This window comes from Galeopterus variegatus, unplaced genomic scaffold (assembly GCF_000696425.1).
Source record: "Galeopterus variegatus unplaced genomic scaffold, G_variegatus-3.0.2 Scaffold5856, whole genome shotgun sequence".
Classification (NCBI taxonomy): domain Eukaryota; kingdom Metazoa; phylum Chordata; class Mammalia; order Dermoptera; family Cynocephalidae; genus Galeopterus; species Galeopterus variegatus.
Window position 1 is genome coordinate 5,719 of NW_007731967.1, and position 15,753 is coordinate 21,471.

At 43.2% G+C, this 15,753-nt stretch overlaps 1 protein-coding gene across 1 annotated transcript in view; it reads right to left on the reverse strand.

The window, feature by feature from the left end:
- Positions 1–317: 317 nt before the first annotated feature.
- Positions 318–15,753, reverse strand: part of LOC103605511 (cyclin-dependent kinase 19-like) — a gene marked incomplete at its 3' end in the record, with an annotated part of 114,150 nt that continues 98,714 nt past the window's right edge. The window contains exons 3-4 of the mRNA XM_008590115.1: positions 1,842–1,952; positions 318–458 (exon numbers count right to left, since the gene is read on the reverse strand). Coding sequence (XP_008588337.1) covers positions 318–458; positions 1,842–1,952 — 252 coding nt within the window. The remainder of the gene's footprint in view (positions 459–1,841; positions 1,953–15,753) is intronic.

Genomic DNA, 15,753 nt, shown 5'->3' on the forward strand with positions numbered 1-15,753 from the left:
AATAGTACAAACTGGACTGAAACACATTTGTCACATATGACAACCCCATTAAAATTTTACACTAATCATTTGTTAAAAATCACACTGACATTTTACAGCTATGCATAAATATAATGGAATAATACACACCAAAGGTTAATAATGGTAATCTTTTGATTATAGGTTTATGGGTGATTTTTATTTCTTCCTTTTTTGCATACATGTATTTTCAAAAATTTCTATAATTAATATTTTATTATAATTGTACCAAGAAGAAAAGATATTTCTTAAAAGAGGAGGAAAAAACATATTGATGAATTTGAAAGAAACATTCTTACCAGGTCTCTGTGAAGTACCCAATTTGCATGAAGGTAATGGATACCATCAAGAATCTGGTAAAGTAATGACTTCACCATAGATCTTGGCAACTGCATGGGCTTTTTATTTGCTTTAGATGCGCGGTGAAACTTAATAATATGCTAAAAATTAGAAAAAGAAAACATACTATAATAATATATGGTCTTTGCTAATATCTATGTCAATAAAACACAACAAGGTTGCCATAAATGTTCTATATTTTTAAATGATTTATTAAAGACCAATAATGACACATACACAAAATAATCTGAATAATAAGGTCAACCAAAACTGAATCTATTTTAGGGGTGAATGTGACCATGTTAAAGTGGGGTTATAATGACTAGATCTACTAAAAACATCAAGATTTTCATTAAATAGGACCAAAAGGCAAAAAGGGTTGTTATTTAAATGGCTACCTAAAGCGGTGCGGCCGGTCTCAAAAAGGACAAAAATTAATTAATTAATTAATTATTTAATTATTAAGCTATACAGTTTTCCTATTTTTATAAACTACTCAATAACATTCACTTGATTTTAAGAAATAACAGAAAAGGAGACTTCATAGTACAGCAGCAATTTCCAACAGAAATATAATGGGAGCCGCATATATAACTTTCAACTTTTTAACAGCCACATTAAATAAAAAAGAAAAAGAAACAGACGTTAATGTGTGCACAACACTGGACAGTACAGTTCTACAGGATCTGACTAGTCCAATGTATTATACCTTCTTTCAACATATCACTGATATACAAAGTGAAGTATATACATTATCCAGTAAACCTTGGTAGAAATACAGGGAATACAGAAAAATGGGGAAAATATAACTTTTATGAATATCTAAGAAAAGAATTGAGAAAACATTTGAGGTTCTTGTCAATAGCTGCTGTAATGGCATGAACTCTAAAAGTTCCTTCAAGACCTATGAGTCTTGTAAAAGCTAATCCTAAACAGATTTATAGTTATATAGACTATTATACCATACTGAATCACAATTTAATTTGAAGTCCATAATTTTTACTTTTAGTAGTTTGTTGGATAAAATCTTCAGATGCCCTGATGTCTAATTAAAATGTGTAAAATCATACTTATAATTGTATTTGGTAGAGCCGGTTTTAAATGGGAAAATGTTGCAAGAGGTTGACCTTAGAGTAACTATTCAAGTACATACCTGGTTAAATTTGAACTACTGTGCATATCACAAAAGAAAGTAATTTTCACTATAAATATTAGTAAACTGCCATTAATTACTTGCATAAAATTTTAATCTCCCACTCATTAAAATTTTCTGAAGTGAAATTTCTGAATATTACAAAACTATCTTCTCAGTAAAATGTTAATTGCTTAAATTCTTTAAAATCAACATGTACACTATTATATTTATTTTGAACTATGGTTAACAGACCAAGCTTTCTTTTCTGTGCATTGGCAATATGTACTGCATACATATATTTCCATGCCTATATAAAATAATCCTAAAAACACAGTGAATTTAGACTTACCCACAAATCATGCTCTGCATAATCAAACAGCAGCCACACTTTCCTGTCACTGTGAGAAAGGAACACCTTCTGCAAAGCGATCACATTAGGATGCTTCAATTCTCGCAAAAGCTGAATGCAAGAAAAAGAGGGGGGTCATTATTGTTAGTAAGAATGGGGAAATAATGAATTTCTTATAATTTAAAATGAAATCTGAAAATTTAGAAAATCCAGGTAAGCAAAATACTGTCCAAAATACCACTAGTCAACATCTTCTAATCCTTTTTCTATGTGTATGTGTTTTTCAAATGGGATAATTTCAAATGGTAAAATGGCAAACAGAAGTAATACCATATCACCAAAAAATTAACTATATTTTGGTACATGTGTTATCTTTTTTACTAGAGGAATAGCTCCTTGGGAAGCAGGAATCGTGTATTAATACTGTTTATATCTACCCTACCACAATATTAGTGCTCAATAAATTTTGACAAAAAAAGATATTTTAAGAATCCCTACACTCATCCAGGCCTAGAGTGAGTGGTTGAGGGTTTTTAGCAGAGAAGTGAGTGTAAGGGAATGACTCATACCCACTGATAAAAATTGTAGCTGAGAAGAGGTCCTGCAAATAGAAAAAAGGAATAGATCTTCACACAGTACAAGCTTCAAGCTGGACTCTGATAATAAGGAGGAAAGACAGACAAGATCAACAAGTGAAAACTTCACATAACAGAAAGTTGCTTGATAAAATATTTAGCAACAGCAACATTAACCACTCAAGGTAAAAGCCTTATAAATATCTCTGCCTCAGGCTGACCTAAACCAGGATTCAGATTTCATAGGTAGAGAGAAACATACTCAATTTGATAAATATTTTGAATATCACAAAAAGTGAAAGGGAAGAAAACTACTGAATACTTTCTGTGGGCAAGATGATTACATACAAATGTTATTCACTCATTTAATCCTTATAACAACTCTATAATACACACAGAACCTGTGGTTCAATGTGATAAAAATAACTTAGCCAAAATAAAACAGCTGGAAAGAGAAGGGTGTGGATTTAAATAGATATGCCTGATTGGAAAGTCCATGCTTTTTCTACTACAGCTGAAGTCCTTATCTTCAATTCCCACAATGTAGTAGGGAAGACAGACATACAAACAGATCAATGAGGCAGAGAAAAATAAATTGCTTACCCACTCTAATAACTTTAAATGAGCAAGGGCACCTTGAGTGCCTTTGCTGGAATCATGTAAAAATCATCTGAATTCCATCTCTGGAATTTTTATAGCCTACTTCCCAACTGCCTATTTCTTCACTATTTTCAATGACAGATTTCCAAGTTCCCCAATTCTTTCATTTTGGCTCTGTACCTCAGCTCTTTCTGTTCATCTACACCTTGACAAACTTGCCTGAGGGTGCTGTTCAAGATATAGTTGGACATGATTCCAGAGTATGATTGCCTGGGGTCTGCCTCCAACCCATAAGCCCTGGAACACAGCTAAGAGGTAAGAGGTAGTATAGGCTGGGCTGCCCTTGGCCCATCTTCCACTTTTCACAACCTACCTCAGGATTCTATTTATATTTTCTGTTCAGTCTAAGTGGAAAAGGAAGAGTTGGAAGGGAAATACAGGGAAGATGTAACAGTCCTACTCCCTTGGGTGGGGAGGTGGGAAGAGGAATTAGTCTGGTGCTCAGCTATCATCTGCTATCTCTGTTGCTACTGCCTAAGAAATGTTAAGCAGTCCTGCTTCTTGCTTCAGATGCAAGTGTTAGACAAAATATCCTCCTAATTAATGATGGAATCAGAGAAAGTTGCATTTTGGAGGGACACAGAGCTATATCCAGAGAGTCTGCTGCTTTTGAACACTTTCAGCACTCTGTCAAATAACATTTTTAATGACCCCATTGTCATGGCCAACCTTGAAGTACTGGTAAGAGGCCTCACCCCAGGCACAATGACTTGTCTATCTCTTTCCAACTCCTTGGTATTGATGAACTTAGAGAGTTTGCCTTTATTAAGTCTCAACCCAAAATATCGTCTCTTTGCAGCCTGAAGTAGATAAAAAGGTAAAACTCCACTTCTACATCAAAACCAGGCTCTTGAAACACCAAACACTGGCACAACCCCTGACCCCTGGACCTCACTTGTGTTGGAGAGGGGATATCATATATAGCAGCAGTTAATCAGCACCTATAAAAAGTTATATTCTCTGTGACTACAAACTATTGATCCCTCTACAATAAATCCACTTTAAGTTCCACATTTAAAAAATTGTTTTAAATAAGTAATACATTTACATGATTCAAAAAATCAAAAGTACATACAAGGTATATACTGAGATGTCTCACTGTAACAGCCTAACAGAAGTGACTCCATTTTGTTAAACCTTAGAATTTAAAAACTTGTTCTCTCCTTTAACCCAAACCACATAGCCTGCAGCTAATTGCCAGAACACAATAAGTCTTGCTCTGACATTGTACACAAAGTAATTGTAGAAAAATTATTAACCCAGATGGCCATTCTTTATTAGCTTACTAACTCTGATTTTATTTGAGAATAACAGGAACTGAACTCATGGAGAATGAAGTATGATGCTGGTCAACTCCCAGCTGGGAAGTTCCTTGATGATTATTTGAAACACTCAAGCAATTCTGCACGTCCCTGCTTGGTCACCATGAATTAGCTTTCCACCACAGACCTATACAAAACCCTTCAGCAAACCTGGGAGAGGCAGAAATGTCTTTGAAACACAAGTCTACCATTTCCTCAGGCTGCAGCTTCCTGATTAAAGGCTACCTTTCTTACAGCAACTCTTGTCTCTAGATTATTGGCTATTGAATGGCAAGCCAACAGACCTTTGGGGTCTCAGATACATCACACTACCAGTCCTCTTGCCTCCTGGCAATAACAACTTTTTTTAGTTGCTTGCTAATCCTTCCAATGTTTCTTTATGCAAACAAAAGCAAATATAAACATATTTTTATCCTCCCTTATTTATGCAAATGATAGCATAATATACACACTATTTTGTGACTTACTTTTTTTTTTTTTTTTTTTTTTTTTTTTTTTACACTTAACTTATCCTGGAAATCTCTCAATATCAGTACAGTATCAATATATAGAAATCTTTCTTGTTCTTTTTTACAGGTGCATGGTATTTCTAGGTCACCTATTTTTGTTGTGGTAAAATATATACAACATAAAATTTACCATTTTAACCACTTTTAAGTGTACGCTTCAGTGGGATTAGGCATGTTCGCAATGTTTTGCAACCATCACCACCATCTATTTCCAGAACATTTTCATCATTCCAAACTGAAACTCTGTACCATTAAACAACATCTCTCTTTCCCCTGCTGCCCCTGGCAACCACTATTCTACTTTGTATCTCTATAAATTTGACTATTCTCAGTACCTCATGTGAGTGGAATCATATAGTATTTGCCTTTTTGTGTCTGGCTTCTTTCACTTAACATATTTCTTCAAGGCAGCATGTATGAGAATCTCATTTCTTTTTAAGGCTGAATAATATTCTATAGTATGTATATACCACATTGTTTATCCATTTGTCCCTCGATCGACATTCAGGTCATTTCCACCTTTTGGTTATTAGGAATGATGCTGCTTGGAACAATGATATACATATATCTGTTTGAATATCTGCTTTCAATTCTTATGTATATATACCCTGAATTGGAATTGCTAGATCCTATGGTAACTCTATGCTGAATTTTTTGAGGAACCACCATATATATCACCTTTTAATATGACATATATTGTTATGGAACAGACTCGACAGAGAAGCAGTTAGGACTCAGAGGGTTGGAGAGTCAGGTATTTTATTACACAGGACAAGATGAGCTAGCACTCCAAGACATAAGCTCCGAATTTAGGTCTTACAGGGTTTATATAGGAGTACTCTTCTGGGTTCTTCTAAGTTTTGTTTTCCCAGCACTCATGTAGCCAGTGCAATAAGCAAGCAAGTTTATAAAAGCAGGAGTGCAGCTGATTATCAGTAAAGCTGATACAATAAGCAGGTTCTGTTCTAAAGGCAAAACAAGCTATTGAAAGAATTAATTTTGAAGTTTCCCAACATTTCCCCCCTTTGATGCTCTCTCTAAACATTGGAGTGAGCATCACCTTCAGAGTTTCTGTTGTTTAGGGGCATATAAGCACACTCTTGTTATGTCAAGGCCATGTGTAATTTGATTGATTCTAAATGAGACAAAATGAACCTGGTAAGGCAATTTAAAATACACGGGCTAAACAAGAGAGCTAAGAATAACATAAACAGTGGACCCACTAGAGGCAAAAGCCAGGATAGCCAGCTCCAGCTGTCTGTCCATGAGAACCAAGACTTTTCTAACTCCTCCCTCCTTTTGGCCAGGTGCTCTCTTAGCTGATGAACCATGTTTCTCACTATTGCTGATTTGTTGGCATAAAAGCAGCATTCTTCATTAAGGAACAGGCAGAGCCCACCTTTGAGCACATTTTCCCAGGCCTGGAGCAAGAGGCAATATGTGTGCTGGAGCCAGTAAGCTGTGGGCAAGAACATGTAGCCATGGAAGTGGTTATCTTTAGGAGGCATGTTGCCACCAAGAGATGGTTAAAAAGCATCCTATTGACAGGAAATAGAGGAGTATTAGCAAAAACTCTTCTTTTTTTTTTTTTTTTTTCCTTTTTGTCTTTTTTTTTTTTTCGTGACCAGCAACGGATCGCAACCCTCAGTGTCGCGCCTGTACCGGACCGAGACCGGCACCGGGATCGCAACCCTCAGTGTCGCGCCTGTACCGGACCGAGACCGGCACCGGGATCGCAACCCTCAGTGTCGCGCCTGTACCGGACCGAGACCGGCACCGGGATCGCAACCCTCAGTGTCGCGCCTGTACCGGACCGAGACCGGCACCGGGATCGCAACCCTCAGTGTCGCGCCTGTACCGGACCGAGACCGGCACCGGGATCGCAACCCTCAGTGTCGCGCCTGTACCGGACCGAGACCGGCACCGGGATCGCAACCCTCAGTGTCGCGCCTGTACCGGACCGAGACCGGCACCGGGATCGCAACCCTCAGTGTCGCGCCTGTACCGGACCGAGACCGGCACCGGGATCGCAACCCTCAGTGTCGCGCCTGTACCGGACCGAGACCGGCACCGGGATCGCAACCCTCAGTGTCGCGCCTGTACCGGACCGAGACCGGCACCGGGATCGCAACCCTCAGTGTCGCGCCTGTACCGGACCGAGACCGGCACCGGGATCGCAACCCTCAGTGTTGCGCCCGCACCTCGCTCAGCCAGTGAGCGGCCGGTCTGTATGTGGGATCCGAACCCTCGGCGGGAGCGCCACTGCGCTTCCAAGTGGCGCACTGTAGCAGTGCGCCACCGGGCCGGCCCTTCTTTTCTTTTTTTAAAGATGACCTAGGTAAGGGGATCTTAACCCTTGACTTGGTGTTGTCTGCACCATGCTCTCCCAAGTGAGCTAACCAGCCATCCCATATAGGGATCCCAACCTGTGGCCTTGGTGTTATCAGCACCACACTCTCCCAAGTGAGCCACAGGCCAGCCCACAAAAACTTTTCTATATTATTCCAATCCTCTAGGGTTACTGCTGTCAATCCTATAGCAAAAAGCAAGAGAAGCAATACAATGAAAACTAAAGGCAAAGGGTGATATATGCTTATCATTTCATAAAAATTAATCAGTGTACTTGTTATGTCCCACAGCAGCAAAATCCTCAGGCTTTGGCCGTGTATAGATCAGCCAGCCCATGGAGTGGCTGAAGCAGGGCTCGTCAATTCCTCAGGCTTCAGCCGAGTGTAGACTGGTCAGCTTCTGGTGTCATGAGCAGGGCAGTGACAATTAGTGGGGCATCTCTGGAACCAGAACTTGAGTGGGTCAGAGGGGTCAGCCTTAGACCACGATGTGGCATCGTCTGGGGGAGCCACCTGTTTTACCTGCCTATGATGGATCCAGGGAATTAAACCTGCAACCTTAACTGCAATAGGGGTACTTAGTACAACTATCTGTGACCTTAAGGGAGCCTTTTTCCAGTCTTTTAACCATACTGTGTCACTGGGTTGGAACTGGTATGGCCAATTTCCTAAAGGAATGGAAGCTTGTTCCAAAACTGTCCTGGTTATCTGTTGGAAGGTCCTGGCCAGTGACTGCAAGTATTGTGATATATGCATCTCCCCCAACTGGTGGGGATCCCCCTGCAGCCTAGCTATAAGCAGGAGTGGTCTCTCATATATGATTTCAAAAAGGGAATATCCTGTTGGCCCCAACATACACCGGACCTGTAACAAAGCTAAGGGAAGCATGTCTATCCAGGATAGCCCCGTCTCCTGGAAAAGCTTGGCTAAAGTGGTCTTTAGGTCCAGTTCATGCATTCTACTTTCCTTGAGCTCTGTGGCTGGTATGCTGAATGGAGCTTCCATCATATCCCCAACATTTTGGCCAGTCCTTGAATGACCTCTACAACAAATGCTGGCCCACTGTCTGATTCTATAATCAGAGGGAGTCCATATGTTGGAACAATTTCCCTTAAAAGAACCTTGGTGACCTCCTCAGCTTGCTCGGAACGCATGAGCAGTGAGTGCCTCCAGCCATCCAGTGAATGAACATACTATTACTAAAAAATATTTGTAACCCTTGCAGGACTTTACTTTGGTGGAGTCCACTACCAGGTCTTTGAAGGGCATTATACTGACTGGCTGGACTCCAGGGGCCAGCCAGTGCCCTTGCTTGGCATTGTTTTAGATGGAGATTGGGCATAGGGAGCTGACCTGGGCACAGAGGGAAGCCAATCTTGGAATGAAATAGTAGCAACTCAGTATGGTCTCTAGGGCCATTTTTCCCTAGTGATTCAGTTCATGATACTCCAGGACTAGTCGGTGTGCCAGTCATTGAAGAATCATTAGTCTGTGGTCTGGGAGTTTCCACCAACCTACAGAGGTTTTAATTCCACCTTCATTTTCTGCCGATTGTGTCTCTTCCTTTGTGTACTTTAGTTGCTGTGCCTTCTCTGGCACCAGCTTGATTTTGGAAGTCTCATTCTGGTCTGCAGCAGGCTCTGTTTGGGCAGCCACCTCCGTGGCTGTCTGGTCAGCCAGCTGGTTTCCTTCAATGATTTTATCAGTCCCCTTTTGGTGTCCTCTGCAGTGTATGATGGCCACTTGGGTGGGTATCCATTACTGCTTTGAGGAACTGGAGAATTTCTTCCTTATTTTTGATTGTCTTTCCCCCTGCTGTTGGCAGACCCCTTTCTTTATATAGGGCCCCTTGGACGTGTAAGGTCACAAAGGCATATTTAGAGTCGGTGTAAATGTTGACCTGTTTTTGAGAGTTGGAGCACTTGGATTAGTGGCCACAGCTCCACTCACTGTGCCAACCAACCTTGTGGCAAGGATTTTGCCTCTATAACCTCTTTATGATTTGTTACCACATATCCGGCTCTTCATTGTCCTTCCTGAACATAACTGCTCCCGCCTGTAAACAGTTCCATGTCTGGGTCATTCAAGGGCAAGCCTGTCAAATCAGGCCTGCTGGAGTATATTTCATCCATTAATTCTTCACAGTCGTGGTCTTGGGAGCCGGACTCAGCAAGCAGAAATGTGGCTGGGTTCAGAGTCTGTACTGTTTCAAGGAGCACTCGGGGGTTTTTACACAGGAGTCCTTGATAGTGAGTCATCCTGGAGTTGGTCAACCATTTGTATCCCTGACTATTCATTAGGGTGGTCACCGCATGTGGGACCTTTACATTGAAGTTTTGTCCCAAAGTGAGTTTGTCCACCTCTCGGATTAGGGTGACAGTGGATGCCAGGGCCCTCAGGCAGAGTGGCCAGCCAGCTGCCACATTATCCAGTTGCTTAGATAGGTATGCCACCAGCCTCTGCCAGGGTCCTATGGTCTTTGTGAGGACCCCCAAAGCCACACGATCTCTCTTGAGTACAAAGAGCATGAAATCCTGAGTTATGTCTGGAATTCCTAAGGCAGGAGCCTGGGTTAACAGAGTTTTGATTTCTGAGAAGGCAATGTTCTTGCTTTGGACCCCATACTAGGGGTCCCTTTTCAGTTCCTCTGATTGCCCCCATACAAGCGTTTAGCCTTTTCTGAATATACTGGTATCCAGAGTCAACAGAAGTCAACAGCCCCAAGGAATTCTCAGACTTTCCTCCTGGTGTCTGGTCAGGGTATAGCACAAACGGCTTGTTTTTTCTCTATTCCCAGCAATTGGCATCCTTCAGAGATGTGGTACCCTAGGTATCTGACCTTCTGTTGACATATTTGAGCTTTTTCCCAGGACACTTTATATCCTAAGTAGAGAGCAGGCTCAGTAGGGCTCTTGTTCCTTCCCAGCAGTTTTCCTGTGTGGGACTGGCCAGAACGATGTCATCGACAATTGAAGCGGGTTACAATTCAACCTGTCTCCTGGGAAGGCAGCTAGGTCTGACACTAGTGCTTTCCCAAAGAGTGCTGGTGAATTTTTGAGCCCTTGTGGCAGTCTAGTCCAGGTCAATCGAGCTTTTCTTCCTATGTGGGGTTTTTCCCACTCGAAGGCAAATAACCACTGACTTTTGGGTGCTAGTCGGAGGCAGAAAAAGGCATCTTTGAAGTTGAGACAGGAGAACCATCTAGCCTGTACAGGGAATAGACTCAGGAGTATGTAAGAACTTGGCACCATAGGGTAGGGGGTGACAGCTGCCTTGTTCACAGCTCATAGATCCTGAACTGGACGATACCCTTTCCCGTTGGGCTTTTTGACTGGCAGGAGTGGCATGTTCCAAGGCAAATGGCATTCCACCAGGATTCTTGTAGCCAGTGGATGTGTTCTTGGATTCCCAGTTGAGCCTCCTGAGGGACTGGGTATTGTTTTCCCCTGACTGATGTGGCCCCTGGTTTCAGTTCTATAATTATAGGCACACGGTTCTTTGCCATACCCAGGGGTCCTATTTCTGCCCAGACAGAGAGAAAGTCTCTAAAGAAGCAGTCCCTTAAGAGGTCTGGTGGTCCTAGGCTTGAGTCTTCTTCGGCCTTGGTGTATAGGCACGATTCCTCTCCCCTGGCCACTGTTACAACCATTACTAAGGTCTTCTGTTTATTTAAGGTCAAACAGGTTGCCTCCCTGGGTGCAAAGGTTATTTGTGCCCCTAGTTTTCTCAGCAAATCTCTTCCTAGTAGGGGTACTGGACAGTCAAGCAAATATAGGAATTCATGAGTCACCCTGTGACCCCCAAGGTGACAAGTATGGGCCCTGCAGAATGGCTGGTCTGCTTGTATCTCTGTAGCACCAATAATGGTGGGTTTTCAGCCTGAGAATGGGGCCACTGGCCTATTGACTACAGAGTGTTCTGTACCAGTGTCCACCATGAAAGTCACAGGTTGGCCCCCTACCATCATTTTGACCAGGGGATCCTGGGGGCCCAGGAAAAGGGAGCCCAGTCTCCCCTAATCTGAGTCCATTCCTGCAAAGCCAATGAGGTCCTGGAACCCTTGGCTCATATTTTCTTCCCTCAGAGTGTGTCTTGCCTTGGGGCATCTTGTCTTGGGATTTTTCGCTCCTTTTTGGACATTCATTTTTCCAGTGGCCAAGCTCCCTACAGTAAGCACACTGGGTGGATTGTAGGGGTGTTCATCCTTGTCGGTAGGGGTTCTTCTTAGATGCAGAGTTTTGGTCTGGATTGAGTGCTGCTGCCAAGAGTGCCACTTTTTGTCTTAAATGTTTACCTGCCTCCTTTTGGGCCTCCCAGTCCCAATTGACAAATACCTTGTTGGCCACCTCCAGGAGCTGCGTGCCATTCATCCCAGCAAAACCTTCCAGCTTTTGAAGTTTGCGATGGATGTCAGCACAGGACTGGGCCACAAAGGCTGCACTGACCATCTATTGATTTACAGCTGCCTTGGGATCGAATGGTGTGTAGATCTGGAAAGCCTTACATAGCCTTTCATAGAACTCTGCATGTGCTTGTCTGGTTTCTGGGTCATGATGGTTGTTTTGGATATGTTAGTGGGTTTTCTGGCCCCTGCTCTCGGTCCTTGGAGGAGGCTCTCTCTATATTGGCAGGGTCAATTTCTCCCTTCTTCTTCACTGAAGTCCCAGTTTGGCATGGCGTCCAGCGCTGCGTCTCTTGCCCAGGTCTTGGGATCCGGGGAAACTGCAGGCACCTGGTCTTGTAACCATTTCCTGGCTCCTGCCAGGATGCATTGCTGTTCCTCAGTGTTGAAGAGGGTAAGGAGTAGCTGATGACAGTCTTCCCAGGTGGGCTGATGGGTGAGGAAAATCACCTACAAGAGACTGATGAAAGCCTGGGGTTTTTCTGAATATAATGGACTATGGTGTTTCCAATTCAGGAGGTCTGTAGTTGTAAAGGGCTGGTAGTAGAAGAGAGGGCACCCTGGCTGCATGCTGCCATCTGGGTTCATCTGCTGTGGGCCTCAGGTCTCCCACAGGGGCATCTCAGACCTGTTGGGTAGAGCAGAGTCGCCCTCCTATCGGTTCAGGACTCTCTGGTGGTGATGTCGATGGGGCTGATGATACTGAGGCTGGAGGGCTATCTGGCAGGGGGTGCCTGGGGCCAGGGGTCCCTGAAGGAGCAGGATATGGTGGGGGCAAGGGTTCCTCATCTGGATCTCCTTGATATACAGGCCTTTTTGTTTCTTGTTGGCTGGGTTCTGTCATTTGAACTGCCCACATAGCAAGAACCTTACACTTTTCCTTATGAACACAGAACCAGATCCCTGGTGGCAGGGTCAGAGCTATTGCCAACCAGGAGTCTATGTATGGAAATTGGTCCAGGTACCCTGGTTCCCCTGTTATGACCTCATAAACTGCTCGAAACTTTGGGAGGTCTAGAGTCCCTTCTGAAAGCCACCCGACGCCAAAGGTGGAACATTCCGATTCACATAGGGTTCAGAGTTTCCCAGAGATCATTTTAATTCCGTACTTCCCAGAGTAGCCCTTCTGAAACTTCTTTAATATACATTCAAGGATGGTAGGTTTTGAAGCACTTGTCCACATATTCAACTTTAGCCTCCCACATCTGCCTCAGGCGTTTATATCCCAGGTAACATTGGTTGGTGTTGCTACTCAACAAAGGTCCGGAGCTCCCAAACACCATAAAATGGTATAAGAAGTTTGCAGGCGGCTAGGGGACAGTCCTGATTTTATGCACCAGATGGCAAGGTTTCTGGGAGTAAGGGAAATGGCAGCCTGAGTCTTTTATCACCTGGCAGGTTGGGTGGATTTGTAGGGTGCGCACAGAGACCAATGGCCCATAGACTAGAGCCTCCTTGTCATAGGCAAATGACCAAATTCCAGGGGAATAAAGGTAAAGGGGGGAAAGTCGGACAGTGACAGAAAAGGTATACTAGTATATGGCTCCAATCTGGGTTTCCTTCTAAGTGGCTGAGTGGGGCTTCACCCCTGGGGATATATGAAACTCATGCACGGGGAGGGGAACTCTATGGCAGAATGGGCAATGGATCTCCTGGAGTAAACAATGTGAAAGGACGTTTCACTCCTTGGGAGTCAAATAAACGTCACCTATGTCCGAAAAGAAGAATTTGCCTCTCTTTCGGGGACACTAGGGGGTGCTCAGACATAAACAAAGGCTTTCCCTCTGCTACATCTGGGACCCCTCCCAGCTCCCTCCCTGCTACAGAGATGCAAACAGACAAAGGGTGGGGAATTCCCTTTCCCTTTCAGAAGGCAACGCAATCTGGTGTCCAGCTGGCCATGTCCCCTGAGGAACTTTAAGTCCATCTTGGCTAAGGTGTATACATATAAACCCCCGACCGGGCCCAGTCCAGCAGGGACTGGAATCACCATTATGCCGTATGACGTGATCACAGAACCACAGGTTAGATCCCACTCAGAAACCATGGTGTAGCCTTGGTTCCATGCATAAACATTCAGACCGCATTCACACTGAGGTTAAAATACTTTCCCCTGTCCCAGTCCTGACCTGATCTGAACAGATGGACATACTTAAACAGATGGACCTCACTACAAGGTCCTTAAACAGACAAACGTCCTTAAACAGATGGACCCTCACAGAGGCCCTCTGGGAGGTGATCAAGCTCCCCTTCTGCCCAGAGGTGGGCCTGAACTGAACTGAATACCGTGGGGGAAGAGGGGGTTCCTACCTGTCCTGCAGGAAGCAGGGGTCTGGCTGGTCCTTCCCTCCACTGAGTCCGGTCGGACAGGTGCTCCCTAGGATCAGTGAGGTCCCGTTGTCTGAGGTCCCAACAAAATGGCCAGGTGGCACCTCCTCAGTCCTCCGTGGCATTGCTGATCAACTAGGTCACCCTGCCCAGACCAGTGGCTCAAGGGGCCAGTCCAAATCACTTCCCAGCCAATGCACCAGAAAATGTTATGGAATGGACTCAACAGAGAAGCAGTCGGCACTCAGAGGATTGGAGAGTCAGGTATTTTATTAAGCTGGAGGGCCCAGATGAGCTAGTGCTCCAAGATATGAGCCCCAAGTTTAGGTCTTACAGGGTTTATATAGGCGTACTCTTCTGGGTTCTTTTAAGTTTTGTTTTCTCAGCATTCATGAGCTAGTGCAGTAGTAATTTTCACTTTCTCAGCATTCATGTAGCCAGTATGATAAGCAAGCACGTTTACAAAAGTGGGACTGCAGTTAATTATCAGTAAAGCTGATACAATAAGCAGGTTCTGTTCCAAAGGCAAAACAAGCTACTGAAAGAATTATTTTGAATTTTTCCAACAATATGAGGGAAGAGCATTAAGTTTACAACTACATGCATTTACTAGGAATTTTTCCCTAATCCCTAAATTGACATTTTCTAGTTTAGCAATATACTCTTTCCGTTTCTGCATACCTGCAATGCTTTTACTACCCTACAGATCTCTGTATGTCATTAAATAACAATGTGAAGGCAGAAATGAGGCAAAGAAACAGCAAATTTTGTCTATTTTGTTCCCTCTTCTAATTCATCTTTCACTCTACAGCCAGAGTGGTATTTCCAAATTTCAAAACTGATCAACTCTGTCAGTTGGGACAGGTCTAAGAAAGCAAAACAAAAGATAAGACAAAGACCAAATATAAGGAGCCTTGTGAGCCATGCAAAAGTGTCACCAGTGAGGCTTTCTAGTATCACTGGGAACATGCTGGGGTAAATAGGGGAGTGGAGAAGCCAACTCTTATAAAAGGTACTACACTTTGACTATCATCTGTACATGCTTCATGGTTGGACCACTGAACAAGTGAGTTTGAGGACAGTGGAGTTGAAGATGACGCTCAGATTTGGCTTCACTAAATCAGCTATACTATATGTGTATTTACGTTAGCATATTTTATGCTGTTTTAATTGTTTATGTCTGCTTCCCATATTAGACCATAAGCTTCCTGAGGACAAAAACAATTTTTAATGATCTCTGTATCTCTAGGGACTAGCACAATGCCTAGCACATTGAGGGACTTTTTAGTGTTCTTATCTAGTTTGGGGGCTTTAAATGTCACCAAAATGCATGAACTCCCAAGTGTTTATCTCTAGTCCACTCATCTTCCCTGAACTCCAGTTAGGTGTATCCAACTGCCTCAACATCTCTACTAGAACATCTAGAGGCCAGAACTGAGGTAGTGATCTCCAACTCCCCTGCCCTCTATTCCAACTGCTCTTCTCCCATCTCAACTAATAACAACTCCATTTCAGTTACTTGGATGAAAAACTTAATCTACTTTAATTCTACTCTCAGATATATATCACCTCCTCAGTGAGTCTTCCCTGGCCCTTCTATTAAAAATTGCAACCACCCTTCTGCATCTTTACTTTTCTGCAAGTACTATCACTATCAAACATACTACAGCTCTGTATCCCTTATCTACAATTCTTTTTTTTTTTTTTTTTTCGTTTTTTTTTTTTTTGGACCCGCCCAACCCCGCCCCCCCAGGACGGCCCACGGCCC